Genomic DNA, 17740 nt, shown 5'->3' with positions numbered 1-17740 from the left:
TGGAACGTGACCAATCTGAACTCCGCAAAGGGTCGTCTCTCACACTCCTCAGACTTAGCTGCTGGTTCGTTGCTCTTTCAGCATGACTAATTGTTACCCTGGTTCCAGTGCAGAGCAGCATGCGGTCAGAGCTCCAAATCTCACCTTGGATTGTTGCCAGTTCCAGACTTGAAAGGGTGAGAGGTATTTTTAGTTGCAAGCACTTCTAAGAATTCAAGTGCTTGAGCAACAGCTGGAAGCTCCACTTCTCTTTCATGTATGTTTCTAACACTTTGCATAGAGACCGCATTCCTCATTTGTGTCTGATTTGTTTTTTTAAGAAATAACCAAAAGAGCAATTGCATTTGGGTGGTTTAAAAAATAGTTATTTACTTTAGTTTGATGATGATGATGATGATAATTTTATTATTTATACCCTGCCGACCTGGCTGAGTTTCCTCAGCCACTCTGGGTGGCTTACAGGTATAAATAACCCCCTTTATCTCTTGGGCTCAGACCAGTTAACAGGATTTTGTTATCCCATTTGTTATAGGTGGGGTGTCATGATCTTACAACTACAGAAATTGGGGGTGGGGGTGGGACTGAGGACAGTGGGGCATCAGAATGGAGGAACTGGGGACAGTGCCTATACCCAGGGCCAACTCGTGAAATCCTGGGGAGACCCACATTTGAAAGAAGAGTTCCCAGATCCTGCACCCTTTCTGCTGGATCACATTGATGGCCTCAAATGCAGAAATCTTCTTTCGGTGCTAGAAGACTTCGGCACCTGAAGTTTGGACTACATGTGGTGGGTTTTTTGTGTGAAACACAGCAAATAACACACACCCCTCGGGTAGTTTTCACAGTTAGCTCCCAACCCCCTGAAGCTGCATGAGGCCTTTAGCATTGCACATTATGTCATCTGCAGCCATTACTCCACCTCCTGCCCCCCAGGAAAAGTATTGTGCTCAGAGGGAGGGCATCCTCCAGTGAAGGAGCAGACACTTCGATGCTTGTTTTCCTCTTCCTTCCCCGTGCCTTTTTTCCTTTTGTATCGTGTTCGTTAGATTGTGAACCGCAAGCAAGGATTGTAAGAGCACTGCACAGATATATTTTAATATCTCTATAGCACTAAGAAAATTTTAGGTAGTTGATGTGCTTAACAGCAACAACAAAATGTTGCCATGTCATATACATTGGTACCTCGGGTTACAGACGCTTCAGGTTACAGACTCCGCTAACCCAGAAATAGTACCTCGGGTTAAGAACTTTGCTTCAGGATGAGAACAGAAATTGTGCTCCGGTGGTGCGGCAGCAGCAGGAGGCCCCATTAGCTAAAGTGGTGCTTCAGGTTAAGAACAGTTTCAGGTTAAGAACGGACCTCCAGAACGAATTAAGTACTTAACCCGAGGTACCACTGTACTTCTGTTCCTGGTTCAAGCTGCCCCATTCTGTTCTCCCTGGCAGCCCCAGTCTCTGTTTTCCTCCTATCCCTTCCAACAGTCATCAGCATTCTGTGCCTGCTGAGTATGTACAATCCTCATGGTGCCATTTTGGGAATATATTTATGCTCCATTTTGAGATTTTTGGGAGAGAGAGAGAGAGAGAGAGAGAAAGGGATACTATCTCAAGTTACATTAAAAACTTGGATTTTTCCATTGAGTTATTTGGACGGCTCATTCCCTGGGAATACCCAAAAATAGATTATTGGTGTGTGAGCCAGGAAACTGGATGGTTCTCTTTGCCCTTGTTATATCTATGTGTCTCGTCCTTCCTCCTCCTTTTCTAAAAGTCTTAATCTGCCCCTGCTCGAAACCCACTGCGAATTATATAGATTAACATTCAGAGTGTGGCCATTGTACGTAGAGCTTATATGCCTACTTGGCTGCACATCAAGTGCTTTAGTGTTCGATTTCTAAACCTGTGTTATGTATACATCCAATTTCTATGGTTTTCCTTTCCAGTCATGCTCCTCTACCTCTGCATTGCCGAATAGCTCCCAGGTGGCTTAGTCATTTGTCTCCTCCAGCCACCATAAGATCTTTTTGCTTAAAAAAGAAACCTCCCACCTGGTTTACAGGTGTGTGCCCCACCCCACTTTCTTACGCCCTCTTCAGGAGTTACTCTGATTTAGGAATTTCACATATATTTGGGAGGCGACTGCAGAGAGAAGTGGGATAGCTTTCCCCCCACCCAGTCCCATCCCCTTGGTCCTCTGCAAGCTGGAGGGCAGCTATCTGAAGCAGGGAGTCTCCTCTACTCGTGGAGGCTGCCTGTGCGATGTAGATCACTGGAATGTTTGTTATTATTATTATTATTACATTTATATTCCATTTTTCCTCCAAGGAACTCCATATACAGTCCTTCTCTGCACACACACTCTCTGACACTTATCTCAAGTTATACCTCCAGGTAGGTACTGTATGACATAGTCTACAAACCCATTTCGTGAGGCTGCCTCCAGGCTTTCTGAATAATCTATTATTGATTCTGAGACTTGACAGAAAGGTTGAGTGGAGGGAGCACAATCCTGCTGAAATCGGAGAAGCTGGAGAGGAAAGCTGAATAAGATAGCTAATGGTTGAGAGTATGGTTTCATTGCCTTCCCCCTTGCTCCATGACTAGCCAAATCAGAATAAGGTATGCCCAATTAACAACTATACACTAGAAAGAAAGACATAATTTGCATAATGTGTACAGGTTGCAGGATTCACCTTTCCCAACATAGAATTTCAGATTATCTGGAAACAGAGCATCATCTCATTGTATGCTTCCTTAGCCCGGGATTTCCAAGCCTTTTTTTTAATGCTTCCAATTTAAAAGTGGGGAAACATAACCTGAGAGGTGGCCTTCTTCCCAGTGCCACCATATGGGGGTCCAAAGTGAAGTTGGTATTTCAGCCCAGCTGTTGGGTCGCCCATTCTCTGACATGATACAAAACGTTTCAGCTATATTTTGTGTTGTTGCTGCTTGCATGTGATGACGATGCTTTCTTTAATATAAGAAGTAGGGGATTTTTATCATTTCTTTCTGGTGGGTCACATGACATGGGGGATCGGCAGAGGGGAAAGTAGGCAGAACAAAAAATGTAAATATGTGCCTTGATAAGTAGGTTAGCTTCTACACACATTCCAACCAGCCAAAAACACTTGGGGGGGGGAGCAGGCTCAGTGAGGGGTGCAGCTTATGGGGCAGTCCCCCAAAGCAGAGGACAACAGATTTTTTTTTTAAAAAAACCCCTGGTAAAATTCAATAAAAGGTCATAAAACCAATCAAAACCATGCAAGATATCAAAATTGCAACAGAGGGGATGAGGTGGAAGGATTTCCAAGCTAAGCGATTGAAGAATGCTCTCACCAACCCTACTTCCCACATACCTAGGGGTTAGAAACCTGAACCAGACAATGAAAAATGCGAAGAAAGCTTACCCCAGCTAGGCAAATTACATGTGCTGTCAGCACCACCTCACTCTAATTATTGCAATCGGTTTTCTTGTAGCAACTTCTGTGCACCTTGAGTGGGCCACGGTGATGTGCAGCATTCCTTTGGGAGTTAAACAACTTTTATATCCAGATGTTTTAACATTCATTCCTGAACGTATTCAGGGAAACGCTGGAAGTCTAGCCAAAATATGCTCTGAAGCAACGTTTCTGACAAAGTTGACATTGTCAAACGATCCATTCATTATTGAGAAGAGTTATTTAGAGCGCCCTAGTGATTGGAGCCCGTCCCAGAGTATCGGTAATGCAATCTCGGAAGATATCAAATGTTTCACTTTCCGCATTTGCTCTCTCAGAGTGTTGGAGATCTTGCTGGAAAATACCTGGGGAACAAGCTCTGCCTTTATCATCCAGGAAGGCAGCATTACCCAGGAAAAGGGATGTTCACTCGTGCCACCTGCCGCAACTCACACAACCCCAAAGATGCCTCTCCGACTTCTATTGCAAATGCCACCAAGGGACCCCTCCGCAATCTGCCAAGGCCTGTTTAGCGCAAGCAACAGATCCTATGGAAAAACTGCTATGGTATTACAGAATTAAGTGCTCATCCATAAAAAAACATAATGGTAGGAAATCAGCATGGCACTTCTTTTATTTCTGCTTGTCGGACAGAACAATCCTCCTTTCCTTCTTCGCTCATCCACAGTTCTGCGGGTTCTCCTGACTCTCCAGAGTAGATTTGGGGGAGAGCAGAGGAAGCCCCGTTGCACTAGCAGGAGCCCCTGGGCCGGCTTCTGCTAGCCTGCTGGGTTAGTTAGTGGGTTCTGCTTAAGTTCTATTCAAAATAGACCCATTAAAATTCAAGGACCTAAATTAGTCATGTCCGTTAACTTCAGTGCGTCTTCGTGTGACTAACATTTGATACAACCCCGTGTGTCTAGAAAATCAGTCTGTCTTCCTAACAAGGTGGTTTCTATTATTGCTGTTGCTGATGCTGTGAGTGTTTAACGTATGTCTACATGCAGACAGGGACGCAGGTGGCACTGTGGGTTAAACCACAAAGCCTAGGGCTTGCCGATCAGAAGGTTGGCGGTTCGAATCCCCGCGACAGGGTGAGCTCCCATTGCTCGGTCCCTGCTCCTGCCAACCTAGCAGTTCGAAAGCACATCAAAGTGCAAGTAGATAAATAGGTACCACTCCGACGGGAAGGTAAACGGTGTTTCCGTGCGCTGCTCTGGTTCGCCAGAAGCTGCTTAGTCATGCTGGCCACATGACCCGGAAGCTGTACGCTGGCTCCCTCGGCCAATAAAGCGAGATGAGCGCCGCAACCCCAGAGTCGGCCATGACTGGACCTAATGGTCAGGGGTCCCTTTACCTTTACATGCAGACACTTATGCATGCATTCAACAGCCAACCACCACCCTCTGGGAGCCACTGTCTTAGGTGTCATTGACCCTGCCTTCAGGGTGTCTTTATCCCATTCAGGTGAAAGGGCACATGCACGTGCTGCCAAAGGACCCTTTCTTACTAACGCTGAGCCTTCCAAGGGGTATTGTCAGCTGGGCCTTCCCTGCCACCAAGGCCTTCCTTGGCACCCAGAGTGTTTTCTGGGTAGGCTTGAAAGAGGCGTTCTCTTGTAGCCAATAGAATAGGTTATGGCAGAGGTAGCTGTCCAAATGCTTTGGACTGCAACTCCCATCATGCACGGCTATAGGCCATACTGGCTGAGGCTAGTGGGAGTTGTATTCCACACCATCTGGAAGGCACCATATTGGCTGCTTCTAGGTGAAAGTGTATGCTTGGTTTCAGTTGCTATGTGGTTCCCAATAAACATGCTCTGGTTTATAAATGTGTCTGTGGGTCTGAAAAGGTAGGTGGCCTCTGCCTTGCGTCTTTATCTGGGTGCCTGGAATTCTTGATTTGCTTTGGCAGAAGTTAATAATCTTTTCTCAGCGTACCTAAGCTCTGCCGTCTATTCTGTCTCTACAGGTAGACGATTTATACTTAATTGCTATCTGCCACTGCCGGGGAATCAAGTCACTCAGGGATCTTACTGCTGAGCACCTGCCTTTGCTGAGGAACATCTCACGAGAAGGGAAGGTGAGCCTCCTCATCTCTTTTTAATTGATTCCCCCTCCCCTTTCCTGGTTCTGCATTAGCCGAATTCACGCCAGCTTCCTCGTTCGTTGCTGACTATCTCCTTGCTTTCTCTTTCTCTCACACACCTTTGCACTTGTATACGAAATAAGCAGGCAGTTGTGGCAATCCAGGTGCCGTTCCTCAAGGTCACATTTTAGTCACAGAGTGTCTTCCCCCCCCCCAATTACCAGCTCTGTTTCATTGTGGGGAACTGCAATCTCTGCTCCCCCAAATTAATGGATAATAGAGTTGCCAACTGATGAAGGAGATGAAAGAGGGGGAACCCTAGCCTACTACTGTGCATTTAACAATGGCCTGATATAGAAAAGGAAAAAAAACAGGAAGAAACAATATTTTGTGGCATGGAGCTCATGGCTGTAGATCAAACTGCTGTTAAACAGAGAGCTGCAGCTGAAGCTGGCCACCTTGGTGGCAAATAAGATGATAGTGTCGTGGTGACCAAGTCCTGCTTTCCACACATCATTAGAATGATACTGGACCCCCACTACAGCTTGAAAAAATGTTTTTATTACGCTACTTTTAAAGGCCATGTATGTCACCACTGTACTGCTTGAGCATATGGGGGTATTCAAGAAGAAGAAGAATTCATGTAGACCAGGTGTGGGGAACCACTGCCCTTCCAGATGTTGCTGAATTACAACTCCCATCAGCCCCAGCAAGTAGACCCAATAGCCATGAATGGTAGGAGTTGTAGTTCAGCAGCATTCGGAGGACCAAAGTTCCCCCCTTCCTGATTGGCTCCAAATGCAGAGATGAACAGCAGGAGTGCCTGTCTGCCTTCAAAGGAGGTTCCCCATTGCAGCCCTAGGTAGGTTGCAATTATGAATCCAGAGCCGTGACGGGAAACCTCCTCTGAAGACGAGCAGGTGATGTTGTGTCTCTCCATTGTAGGACCAAATGAATGATCTAATTGCACGCAACGTAAGTAATCACAAACACACAGGTAGCGAATACCTGCATGCTAGTTGGGAAAGGGTCCAACTCAGTGGTAGAGAACTTTATTTGAATGCAGGAGATCCAAAATTGAATCTCTAGATAAGGATGGGAGAGGCCTTTGCCTGATACTCTGGAGAGCCGCTTCCAGTTTGTGTAGACAGCATTGAGCTTAGATGGACCAATAAAACCTGACTTGGTACAGCACAGCTTTCTTCATTACATCTTCTCTCCACCCTTCACAACAGTGCTAACCTTGAACTTTCCTTTAAGGTTTTGCTTTTGAAAATTTGTTTCTCCCTCTTTGGGGCTAAAAAAGCATATCTGACCACCACCCGCATTTGAGGGGCCAAAAGTTGTAAAAAGGATTATAGCTGATCCCCATCCCCCAGCATACATGTGTGATACACATATCAACTTTACTGGCACCAGAAGCAAGAGGAAATTTGGGGGTTGGGGGGTGGCATCTGAAAGGCCCTCTGTTCCTCTTTAGCTGCTTACTCATTTCCTGTGAATTTTTTGAGTCATTTGCCCGTGTCAGCATCTCAGCTGGCAATCCAGAAGAATTCATGCTTACTCTTCACAATTTATTTTGAATATTTCAGGCACAGCAGTTTCTACACCATGGTATGGATCTACCGCTTCTCCTGCCTATGGTCCGCCCTCCCCCCTCTGCCGCCTCCCCATTTCCTTTCTCTCTGCCACCACTTCTTAGTCTTCTGGGGACAATTATTTCTCCCTAGTGATGAATTGCCTGCTGCCAGACAAAACTGACAAAATGAAATGTGTCTCTCTGGGGCCAGATGTTGCGCAGAACTCTTCAGAATTGAGTGGCATTGTGCCGAACAGCTGGCACCCACATGGCAATTCTGGAGGAATTGGCTGAAAGGCTGGGAGATACTGCAGTCCTGTGCACATTGAACTCAGGAGCAAGCTCTGAGGCTTGCATTGAAGGAAACATGGGTATAGAATGGAGCTGCGTAGATCAGCTTTGCAAAAGCTATCCCTTCTCTGCCCACCTAGTGTGTAGGGTGGGCAGGTGAAAAGCAAGACAGAGCTCCTGCCCCTTTAATTTTAATTCTCTCTTGCGCACAACTATTAAAGCTCCAGGAGACCCACCCTCTTTTTCACCCAGCTTTCATCTGTGCTTTGGAAATGACATGTGCATCACTTAATTGCTTCAGAAACCAGAGGTTTTTCCTAGCTAATGGTGCATTTTAGCAGCATATCATTGATAAAGTCTTCTGGTTATTTCCATGAATATAGAAGATGTTCAACAAGGGTTGGTAGGGGCATTGTGCTCTTCTGAAACAGTCAGCCACAAGTATGTGTCCTCCTTGGCCTGGGAGGTCAGCTGACAGTGCTCAGGCTGGAACAGAAGGGTCCGCTGAGGGGCTGGTGGTGCAGGAGGCAAGGAGCTGAAGAAGGTTTACTAGAGACCCTGACTGAGACCTGCTTCCTCCTTCAGAACCTGACCACAAGGCACTCCAAAGTACCAATGAAATCCCAGGGATTCAGGCACGTAGCTAAACAGGAAGACAGAATAAGATAAGTTTTTTCCACTTGCAACCCAACTAATTTCAATGTCTACCTTCCCTAGGTTACATCTGTAGATGCAGATCTCTTCAATCTGTGTGAACAAAAATGGAAGCTTTAGCATATATCCATCCCCTTCTAATTCCTTCTTCCTGCTTAGCTTCCTGTTCAGCCAGTAGTAGAGGCACACAGATGAAAATTGTATGGGCTTTTCACTTGTCTTTTAAATATTCTATCCAGGGTGGGAGGGGACTGCCTTTGTATAAACGACAGGTAGCAACTTGGAACCAGTGCAACCAAAAATAGCCATTATTCCATTTTTCACATTTTTTCACCATAACCTATGACTGGGTCCTAACAATGGATAAATTGTTGATTTATTTGATAGTGGAGTTAAACAGAGCCAGGTCAATCTGTTTCTGCTTCTCCCCGCCATATCCAGATCCACTCTGGGTGCCTTGGAACTTTGCTTACATAGTTTCAGCATAGAAAAAAGTTTCTTTTTGGGACCATGTTGGTTTGTGCTTCCCCCAAGGGTCCTCACTGGCTCCAGAGAAACAACAAACATCACTGAGAGACCCAGGAGAGGAGGCAAGGGTAGGGATCCAACTAAATCTGAAGACAGACCTCTGGCAGTAATCCACAGGGTCAGAGAACCTTGGAACAGAGTAGCGTAGAGCAGCCTCTTGAGTGTTATGCAAAGCTAAATTGGACAGAGATGTGGAGCTTGAAAGGGCCTCAGTGGGGAAAGGCTGGACACAGTGGGTTCAGAGAAATGCCCTGTTATAGGAAAGCGACTTCCTGATGGGTTTGGAGTCTGACATAGAAGGCGATCTTGTTGAGGACAACACTGGGTGCAAACGACAACTGTGTTAAATCAAGCACAGAGTTGTTATAGCCATATCAACGAAACTTTCCCACCATACAGTAGTAGCTCAGTCACAAGAGTCCCCGGAACAATCTGAGCTCCCAGCCAGCTGACTGAGGTGCCCCAGGCTTAATACAATTTCTGGGAAAAGGTCCTGCTAGATTATAATTTTCCTAGAGTTAATTAATATCTGACTGAACAAGGGCATGGACGTACTTACATGAGATGTGGCAAACATTCTGGGGACTAATTCTGGGGACACTCCATTATGCATATTGGCTGAGACACAAAAATACCCTTCTCCCACAAATACTTAGCTTGAGCTATCCTGATTTCCTCAGGGTTTTTAAAAAAAAAACCTATCATTGTTCCGGACAAAGCCAAAAAGCACACATAGTCTCAGGATATGAGCAGAGTTCTATCTGAATAAGACTTCTCGCTGTGTATGCTGGGGTGGAGCGTGGGACTAAAATGCTAAGAGGGCTCTACTTTACAACATTTCTATGCAAAGTTGAAACATTGACAGGGCAGGTTCTGCATCCCAGGAATAGAGCAACATGATCAGTTTCCTGTAGGTTGTTGTCGTAGAGGAAAATCTCCAAGGCAAATCAGAGAACTGATGTCCCATTCAAGGGATTATCTTTCCTGATAGCAGTTACCCTAGACTGCCATGCTAGAAGAGGCTTTGTACATAGGAGAGTTCTTTACATAAAAGACAGGCTTCCTTCCAGAGATGTACCTAGCTAAGTAGCAGAGGCGCAAACTCCTCTCTGCCTCCTTCCTTCCCCACAGTCCTTTGTGTGCTGGAGACTTTCAGCCACTCCTTTCCACTTTTACACATAAATTAATCTATGGGGCATAAAGGGTATGTGCCAAACAAATTAATTTACATGTAAAAGTGGGAAGTATTGGTTGCAAGTAAGCAGAGGGTTGTAGCCTTAAGTCACATCATTACTGTATTTATTTTTCTGCTCTGTTGGCCAGTTTGACAGCACCTTTGCCCCCCTGCCCCACTCCCTTAGGCTATTTCTAGTGATCCCTGTGTGCAGAAAACTGCCTCCTTTACATGTCTGTTCCTATCATCTCACTGTAAAGCCAAGGTTTTATTTATACATCCTTTACATATATAGGTTTTCTCACAGACTGATGGTTTCATGACACACAAACCCCTCAAAAAGAAAAAGGGTTTTTACTTTACAGAATGCTACATGAAGGAGCATCTCCACCCCCATCGTTCAGCCTGGACACTGAGATCCAGCGCCAAGGGCCTTCTGGTGGTTCCCTCATTGTGAGAAGTGAGGTTACAGGGAACCAGGCAGAGGGCCTTCTCGGTAGTGGCACCCGCCATGTGGAACACCCTCCCATCAGATGTCAAAGAAAAAAACAATTATCTGACTTTTAGAAGACATCTGAAAGCAGCCCTGTTTAGGGAAGTTATTAATATCTAATGCTGTATTGTGTTTTTAATATTCAATTTGAAGCCACCCAGAGTGGCTGGGGAAATGAAGCCAGGTGGGTGGGGTATAAATAATAAATTATTATTATTATTATTATTATTATTATTATTATTATTATATGGTGGTCAAGGTTATCTGGCTGTAGAGCGAAAACAACGCAGTTCCTCTTTGGCTCATTTTGGGCAATAAGCTGGAAATGGGATCCTCAGCTGGAACAGAGTTTGCCCCTCCCAGAACCAATGAGAGTGTCCATGGAGTGTTTATTTTGGAATGCGCTGCTTTTCTCTCACTTTCCCTCCCTCTTTTTCCTGATCTTTTCCAAGAGGGTAACTAAGATAGCTTCAAATTGAGTTTTTGTAGGGGTCAGCTGACATACGCTGCCTCCGCTTGGAGGCAGACAAAAATGGTTTTTGCTTGATGGCCTTTGCTGTGCACTGAGCTATTTGTGTTCCGTGCCCCATTGTGCCGCCTCTAACCTTTTTTGGGGGTGGGGTCAAGTGGTGTGAATCGATTCCCTTCTTGAATTCGGTAGGATTTACTTCCAAGTAAAATGTATAGTTAGGGTCAGGGAAGTAAAACCAATGTTTGTAGTTATTCTCCTCCCACCCCCATCTTTACCCCCTGGAAGAATTCGGACTAGAATTGCAACACAGTTCCCAGGAGATGAAGTCTGAGACTGGGCCAAGGCTCGCTGCATTCTCAAGCAAAATAAGAGCCCTGGTGTTTCTGAAGGGGATCTGACAAGTTCAGTGCCTCTGTTTATAGCTTTGATTACACTTTCCGGTAATGGGAGCCTGTAACTCGCCAAACCCTCCAGTGTGATAAAAGTTGGAATGGAACGCAATAAAAGCCAAGCAAGGTCCCTGTTTAGGGAGAGATGCCAGCAATTCATCTTTTCCACCCACCATGCTCTCAACCCAGTGGGCCTTGTTATTGAGGTAGCCAAAGGGAAATAAGAATTAAAACAGATGAGCAGAACAGAAGGAGCCCCACGTGATGCGTCTGTTGCGGGGGTTTTCTGCTTTTTACGGCTACTGAGTATCAGGGAGACAATGAGTGAGTTTGTGAAACTTCCGCACACATAAAATGCAACCTACACATACAATACCAGGTCAGGGGAAAGGATCTAGATCAAGGAAAGGGGACCTGTGGCTCTCCCAGCAGCCCCAGCCAGTGTGGCCCATGATGGGGGATTGTGGGAGTTGGAGTCCGGCAATGTCTGGGAGTGTTCCCCCCCAACATCTGGTCGCCTTCCTAAGAAGAGCATTCCCTACATCTGGGGCCACCACCAAAAGGGCTCTGTCTCTTGTTCCTGCCAAAGTGATGCACCAGGGGTGGGAAACATTTCAGTACAAGGACCACAATCCCTTCTGGGCAAGTTTCTGCAGACCATACACCTGTGATGGCTGTGGCCGGAGGCCAAAGTTAGATGTCCTCTAAGTGCCAAGCTGAGTCTGCTTTCATTTGCCCTGGACTTTTAGCTCAACAGGTTTCCTGGGGCCAGAGCCTTTACTGAGACCACTTTTTACTCTTCTGTTTTGTGCTGATGTAATGGCCACTTTTGAAAGTATTTGGACTGATGTATGAAATGCAGACGAGCATCTCATAATGTTGGCATGATTTGTGGTGCGGTTGCAGAAAAGGTTGGCTCTTGCTGGTTTCAAGCCTTTTTTCCCCTCCCTCCAGGAAGCCATAGTGAAGCGCTTTGGCATTGGTGGGGCTCAGCTGCGAGTTTACCTGCACTACCAGCCCTCCTACTTCCACCTCCATGTGCATTTCACCGCCCTCGGCTACGACGCTCCTGGATGCACTGTGGAGCGAGCCCACCTCCTCTCAGATGTGATCGACCACCTGGAGCGCGACTCCCAGTACTATCAGAAATGCACCCTGACCTTCGCCCTCCGGGCAGACGAACCCCTGTTGAAGAAATTCCAGGAAGCTGGTCGCGTCTAAACTCTCAAAAGACCGTTGAACTAAGTGTACATACGTTTCATAGGGATCGTTTTATATTGCTTTTTTAAGACATTTTGTTTATGGTTTTGTAAGATTGGAGGCTATATTTCGTGTTGCTGTTGGAGCATTTCCGTCCTGTCAATAAATGGGTATGTTCTGGATGTGTTGACTTTTGTTTTCCTTTTGGGAGCATGCTTTGGCACCCCTAGTTAAAATACCTCTCCCCAATCTGGTGTCCTCCTAATGTTTGGTGTGTGTATTCATTTTTGCTTTTAACAATTTAACAACATATGGTAAATCTTAGACATTCTACACATAGGATTCTCTGAATCCCAGGACTTCCCTCCATGGTTTCCCAAGATATTCTTTTCCAACTGCATTGTAAAATATTCTCTTAAAACTCAGTTTTTACCATAGTGCCCACTACATTGCGAGAGTTTTTTTAAATCCTGTCAATGTTTTGGTCCCTAGACTCTTCCCAGAGTAAGTACTAAGCATGAGGCTGACAACACCCCTCATGCTCTGGTTACCAAGCGCCCGACAGCCAGGTGACGGTCAGACACTTAGGAAAACCCAGATGTCATAATGACATCATGTGATTGTCAGGTGGAATTTCCCGCCCACCTGTCAAAGTTGACCCGTGGGAGCCAAAAAAGGTTGCCCACCTCTGCCCTAGAGAGCTACAACCAGTCCGGATGTATAGTAGTGATCTCAGTGGTTCATGGGTCTGATTCAGTATACAGTATCTCCATATATACATTGTGTTCCTTCCTCCCATAATCCCAAATGCTGCATCGTTACATTGCGATCTGGTCCTCCTACAATTAAAATTCCTTAAGGCTGCAATCCTATATATACACATTAAAATGGGAGTAAGCCCTGCTGCACACAATCATAATTCCAAATAAACCTACATGGCAGTGGCGCCAACTTGAATAAAATATTTAGGGAGGGGGCACCTTGTCGTCGCCCCCCCCCCGCCAGAAGGATGCCAGAAGGACGGACAGTCAGGGGAAGCTGGAACCAAGCAAACACAGTCCAGTGTGAGGCCTCCTGGCCCTTTCTAGTTTTCCATCCCAAAACAGAGCGTGTTCTATCACAACTGAGCATGCTCACTGAAGTGCTTTGAGGGCAGAGGCAGAACTATATAGGGTTTTCGGGGAGGGGGCTGGGGATACTGCCTGTTGCTAGGGGAAGAAGAAACAGGATGTGTTGTGTGGCAAGAGGTGGAGGGGAGTAGAAATTGGCATCTGGTGCCTCGGATTTCGGCAGAACATTGCAGAGTCTGTCAACTCCAGGCCACAAATAAAGTGCTTAATTCAATAATTAAAGGCTCCCATTCTCTGGGGAAGCCACCCCACTGCCTGTCTACATGCTTGACTGCTCCAGCCTTCCTTCCTTCCAGGGAACCTCTCCTGGGTGGCAGGGTGTGTGCGATGATTTCTGTTGAGTGCAGTTAGATCATTCATTTGGTCCTACAGTGCAGAGGCACACAGCTGAACTTGCTCATCTTCAGAGGAGCTTTCCCGTCACAGCTCTGGATTTATCACTGCAACTCAACAAGAGCTGCAATGGGTAAATAGCTTCCTCAAAGGACAGGCACTCCCGCTGTCTTTCCTCTACGTTAAGAGCCAGAAAATCAAGTGCGAGGAACCTTTGGCCTTCCAGATGTTGCTGAACTGCAGATCTGATCAGTCCCAGCAGGTATGATGGAAATAGTAGTTCAGCAACATCTGGAGAGCCAAAGGTTCTCACACATGCACCAAATCAGTGTTTCCCAAACTTGTGTCTCCAGCTGCTTCTGGACTACAATTCCCATAATCCCTAATGGTCCTGCTAGCTAAGGATGATGGGAGTTGTAGTCCAAAAACAGCTGTTTGGGAAACACTGCAAATGATCCAATAACACTCCTAAAGATGAGATGCTTAGCACAGTGACTAAAGACCTGTCTAGATGTGACATTCGTAATGTTTACACATAGGCTTGGTTATGTGTCGTCGATTTTTCATTCATTCACAAACTAGCTGGTAGGGTTGGGCACAGTCTGGATTGGGAGCAGAGTGTGAGGAAGTGGGGCCTTTAAACATTTGCCCCTCGCCATGACCCTGATTAAAATCAGGATGCCACCTTCCTCCTGTGCGCACCTGCAGTTTGCAGTGGCCCAGAGAAGATCACGAGCTTTTCTTCCATTGTGAAAGGTGTATACAAAACGGAGCTTGAAGGAGCAGCTTGTTAAAAAAAAAAACACAAAGGGGGATGCTGCGAGTTTTCTGTGGGGCGTGCCTGATGATTTGAACACATACATAAAACTCAGGGTGTCCAGATACTCAGAAATGCAGGTCTTGGAACTTTTGAAATCATGAGGTTGGCTTTAAATATATATATATGTTTTAAAAACCCACAAGAAACAAAATCTCTCTTTGTCTGTGTGTAATTGGCAGCGCCTGCAGAATGGAGGATGAAGCACTCTGCTGCCTTTTTCCTAGAATTCCCAGCTTGTGACTAGACTTGGCAGCCATGCAAAAATCCATTTGGACACACAGCATGTAAGCTCGATTATCGCTGTCCTACATAGTACAGCTGATAGAGCTGGTGCAGAAATATGCACGGAGCCCCACCCTCTCTGCATGTTTACCTGCAAGCATCTCAGCAAGCCCAGCTCCCTTCTGTAGGCCAGTGGTGGCCAACCTGTGGCTCTCCAAAGGTTGTTGGACTTCAACTCCCATCATCCTTGTCCATGCGCTATGTTGCCTATGCCTGCTGGGAGTTGAAGTCCAACAACATCTGGAGGGCCACATGTTCCCCATCCCTGCTGTCAAAGCGGAGAACTCATAGAGGAGAGGGCTATCTGTGGCCACTAGGCTTATTGCTTATTGCTGTTCCTCCACAGTTGGACGCAGCAATGTTTCTGAATATCAGTTGCTGGAAACCACAGAAGGGGAAGGTGCTCTTGTGTTCTGTTTGTGGGTTTCCCAGTTGGCCACTGTGAGAACAGGATGCTGATCTAGATAGGCCATTGATCTGATCCAGCAGGCTGTCCTTATGTTCTTATATCACAACGTTTTCTAATCAAACGTTGATTGAAACGTTTGATTCTGATTCTGAACTGCATTTCAATAGGCTTTAATCCATTTAATTTCTTTTTTTTTACATTTTTAAAATTTATTTAACATAATTTTTACAAAATATAAGCAAAATATTGCAAATACATATATATTTCAGATAAGCACACATATATAAAAAAACAAAAGAGAAAAAAGGAAGAAAAGAAGAAAGAAAAAGAAAAAATAAAGAGAAGAAGAAGAAAAGTCGGAAGAATTTCTTCCAAATTTATTCTACAAATATCTCAATAATAAAATTTCATTGATTGACTTCCATCGCTTACACTGCACTTCCTATATACATTTTAAGCAAGATTGTAACTGTTATTTCATATTTTTCCCATACAATCTCACACAAATATTCTAATCAATAAGTTTTCTAAATCTTTCAAAAATCTATTCTAAACACAAACAAAACCTTACATCCATTTAATTTCTGTGTCAGCCATCAAAGCTCTTTTCTTGCCCATCAAGAATTATTATTATTATTATTATTATTTATTATTATTATTATTATTATTATTATTATTATTATTATTATTAGTGTTAGTGGAGTTTGGGGTGTTATACATGCTTCCTCCATACTCATGTTATCTTCACAACAACCCTGTGAAGTAGACTATGTTGAGAGAATGCCTTTGGCTGATGAACATTCAATATCCTTTCAAAATAGTTTGTGGGAGGAGCAGTGGTTATGGGATTCTTTTATTCATGTTTTTATTATGCATTTTGTATTTTAATTTGTATTTTGAAGCTGTGAGATTGTCAGTACAGTGATACCTCAGGTTAAGTACGTAATTCGTTCCAGAGGTCCGTTCTTAACCTGAAACTGTTCTTAACCTGGAGCACCACTTTAGCTAATGGGGCCTCCCGCTGCTGCTGTGCTGCTGGAGCACGATTTCTGTTCTCATCCTGAAGCAAAGTTCTTAACCCGAGGTAATATTTCAGGCTTAGCGGAGTCTGTAACCTGAAGCGTATGTAACCCGAGGTACCACTGTATACCACTGCAACTACTACTACTAATGTCTCTGACTGACTCATCTGGATATCTAGGGAGCTTCATGGTTTAGTGGGGATTGGAACCCAGGTTTCCCACCCAGGTCCTGGTCCAACACTAAAAGTTACACCACATTTCGTTGTACCATCTCATTGTGGTTGACTTTTCCACAGCTGTTTGGTCCTAGCTGACAAGACAATTAATGAAACCCAGGCAAGCTGTGATGTGTAACCTGGGAGGGCAAAGATTTCACAGGTGTGTCCAGTCAAATGACTGGATGTGCCTCTTTTTGCAAGTAAAACAGAAACTGCTCTCTTCTACCTAAACCTGCAATATGGCTACCTTCAGAAGGGTGGATTTATCCTAAAAAGCTAAACATGTTGCTTTTAGAGGGGTTAAGAAGGTATTTTTCTAACTAAAGGGTAAAGCAACATGCTGTTTTCTGAGGAACATGTTTCTTTGTTTTTTTGGAAGATAACTTCTAAAGCGTAAGGTAAGTGGCTGGCCCGCAGTGGTTCGTGATAGCATGCAGGATTGTGCTGCTAACATCAAACATACTTTTTACAGCTGTATCTTATTTTCCACCATGGGCTGCTGCAGCAACGAGGCTCTCGCTCGTTTGGTCTCTCTCCAAATGAAATCGGCAAATAATACTAACTGGTGCTAAATCAGCCCATGACTCTTAATATATAGCAAGGCTCATGTTTTTTATTCTGTGCTTTATATTACATTAGTAAAGCATCAATTAGAATCAGGAGGCTGCAACGGGTAGCAGGCTGTGGTCCCCAGTTGAGGGATGTTTTGTGCCTGAACTCACCATGAACACCTCCCTTGTTCTCTTCGGATGGCAATGGCGGCCACCTGAGAGGTGCGAGAACTGACTTCTGGTGAGTTCCATCTGAAATTTTTTCCTCATAATTGTAAAACAAACAAACAAACAAAACTTTTATTTTAATTCCAGAAGGTGTCTGGCAGCAGAGTTTAATTGGGAATGGCTTGCTTGCCTAGAGAAGTGGACTGTTTATTAATGACCTGAAGCTGTTTTATTGTGCTGGTTTGGGGATCTTGCTTTTAATTGATAGCTTTTGATCGAGTATTACTGTGGTTTCATGGCTGTTTTACGTTGTCTGGTAATCTACCCTGAGGGCTTCATGGAGCCCTGTGGTGAATTTAAGTGTCAAGAACAAATACAGTGTGCCATCAACTGATACAACCAAGAAGAGCTGGATTTAAACAAGCTATAGCTTAGGGCCCTACTCAAATTGAAATTAAAAAAACCTGGATATACATTTCCAAAATATAAGATAAAAAACAAA

At 44.8% G+C, this 17740-nt stretch overlaps 1 protein-coding gene across 4 annotated transcripts in view; it reads left to right on the top strand.

The window, feature by feature from the left end:
• Positions 1-12487, top strand: part of DCPS (decapping enzyme, scavenger) — a 66431-nt gene extending 53944 nt beyond the window's left edge. For 2 of the 4 annotated variants that reach the window (XM_053367301.1, XM_053367302.1), the window contains exons 5-6: positions 5409-5519; positions 12060-12487. In XM_053367301.1, coding sequence (XP_053223276.1) covers positions 5409-5519; positions 12060-12326 — 378 coding nt within the window. In that variant the 3' untranslated portion in view covers positions 12327-12487. Of the gene's footprint in view, positions 1-5408; positions 5520-7980; positions 8080-12059 lie in introns of those variants that run through there. The other 2 variants (XM_053367304.1, XM_053367303.1) reach the window with 2 other exon arrangements.
• Positions 12488-17740: the final 5253 nt, after the last annotated feature.

The sequence above is a fragment of the Podarcis raffonei genome, chromosome 15, assembly GCF_027172205.1.
Source record: "Podarcis raffonei isolate rPodRaf1 chromosome 15, rPodRaf1.pri, whole genome shotgun sequence".
Lineage (NCBI taxonomy): Eukaryota > Metazoa > Chordata > Lepidosauria > Squamata > Lacertidae > Podarcis > Podarcis raffonei.
The sequence above is the reverse complement of the archived record's forward strand: the minus strand, read 5'-3'. Positions and strand labels throughout refer to the sequence as shown.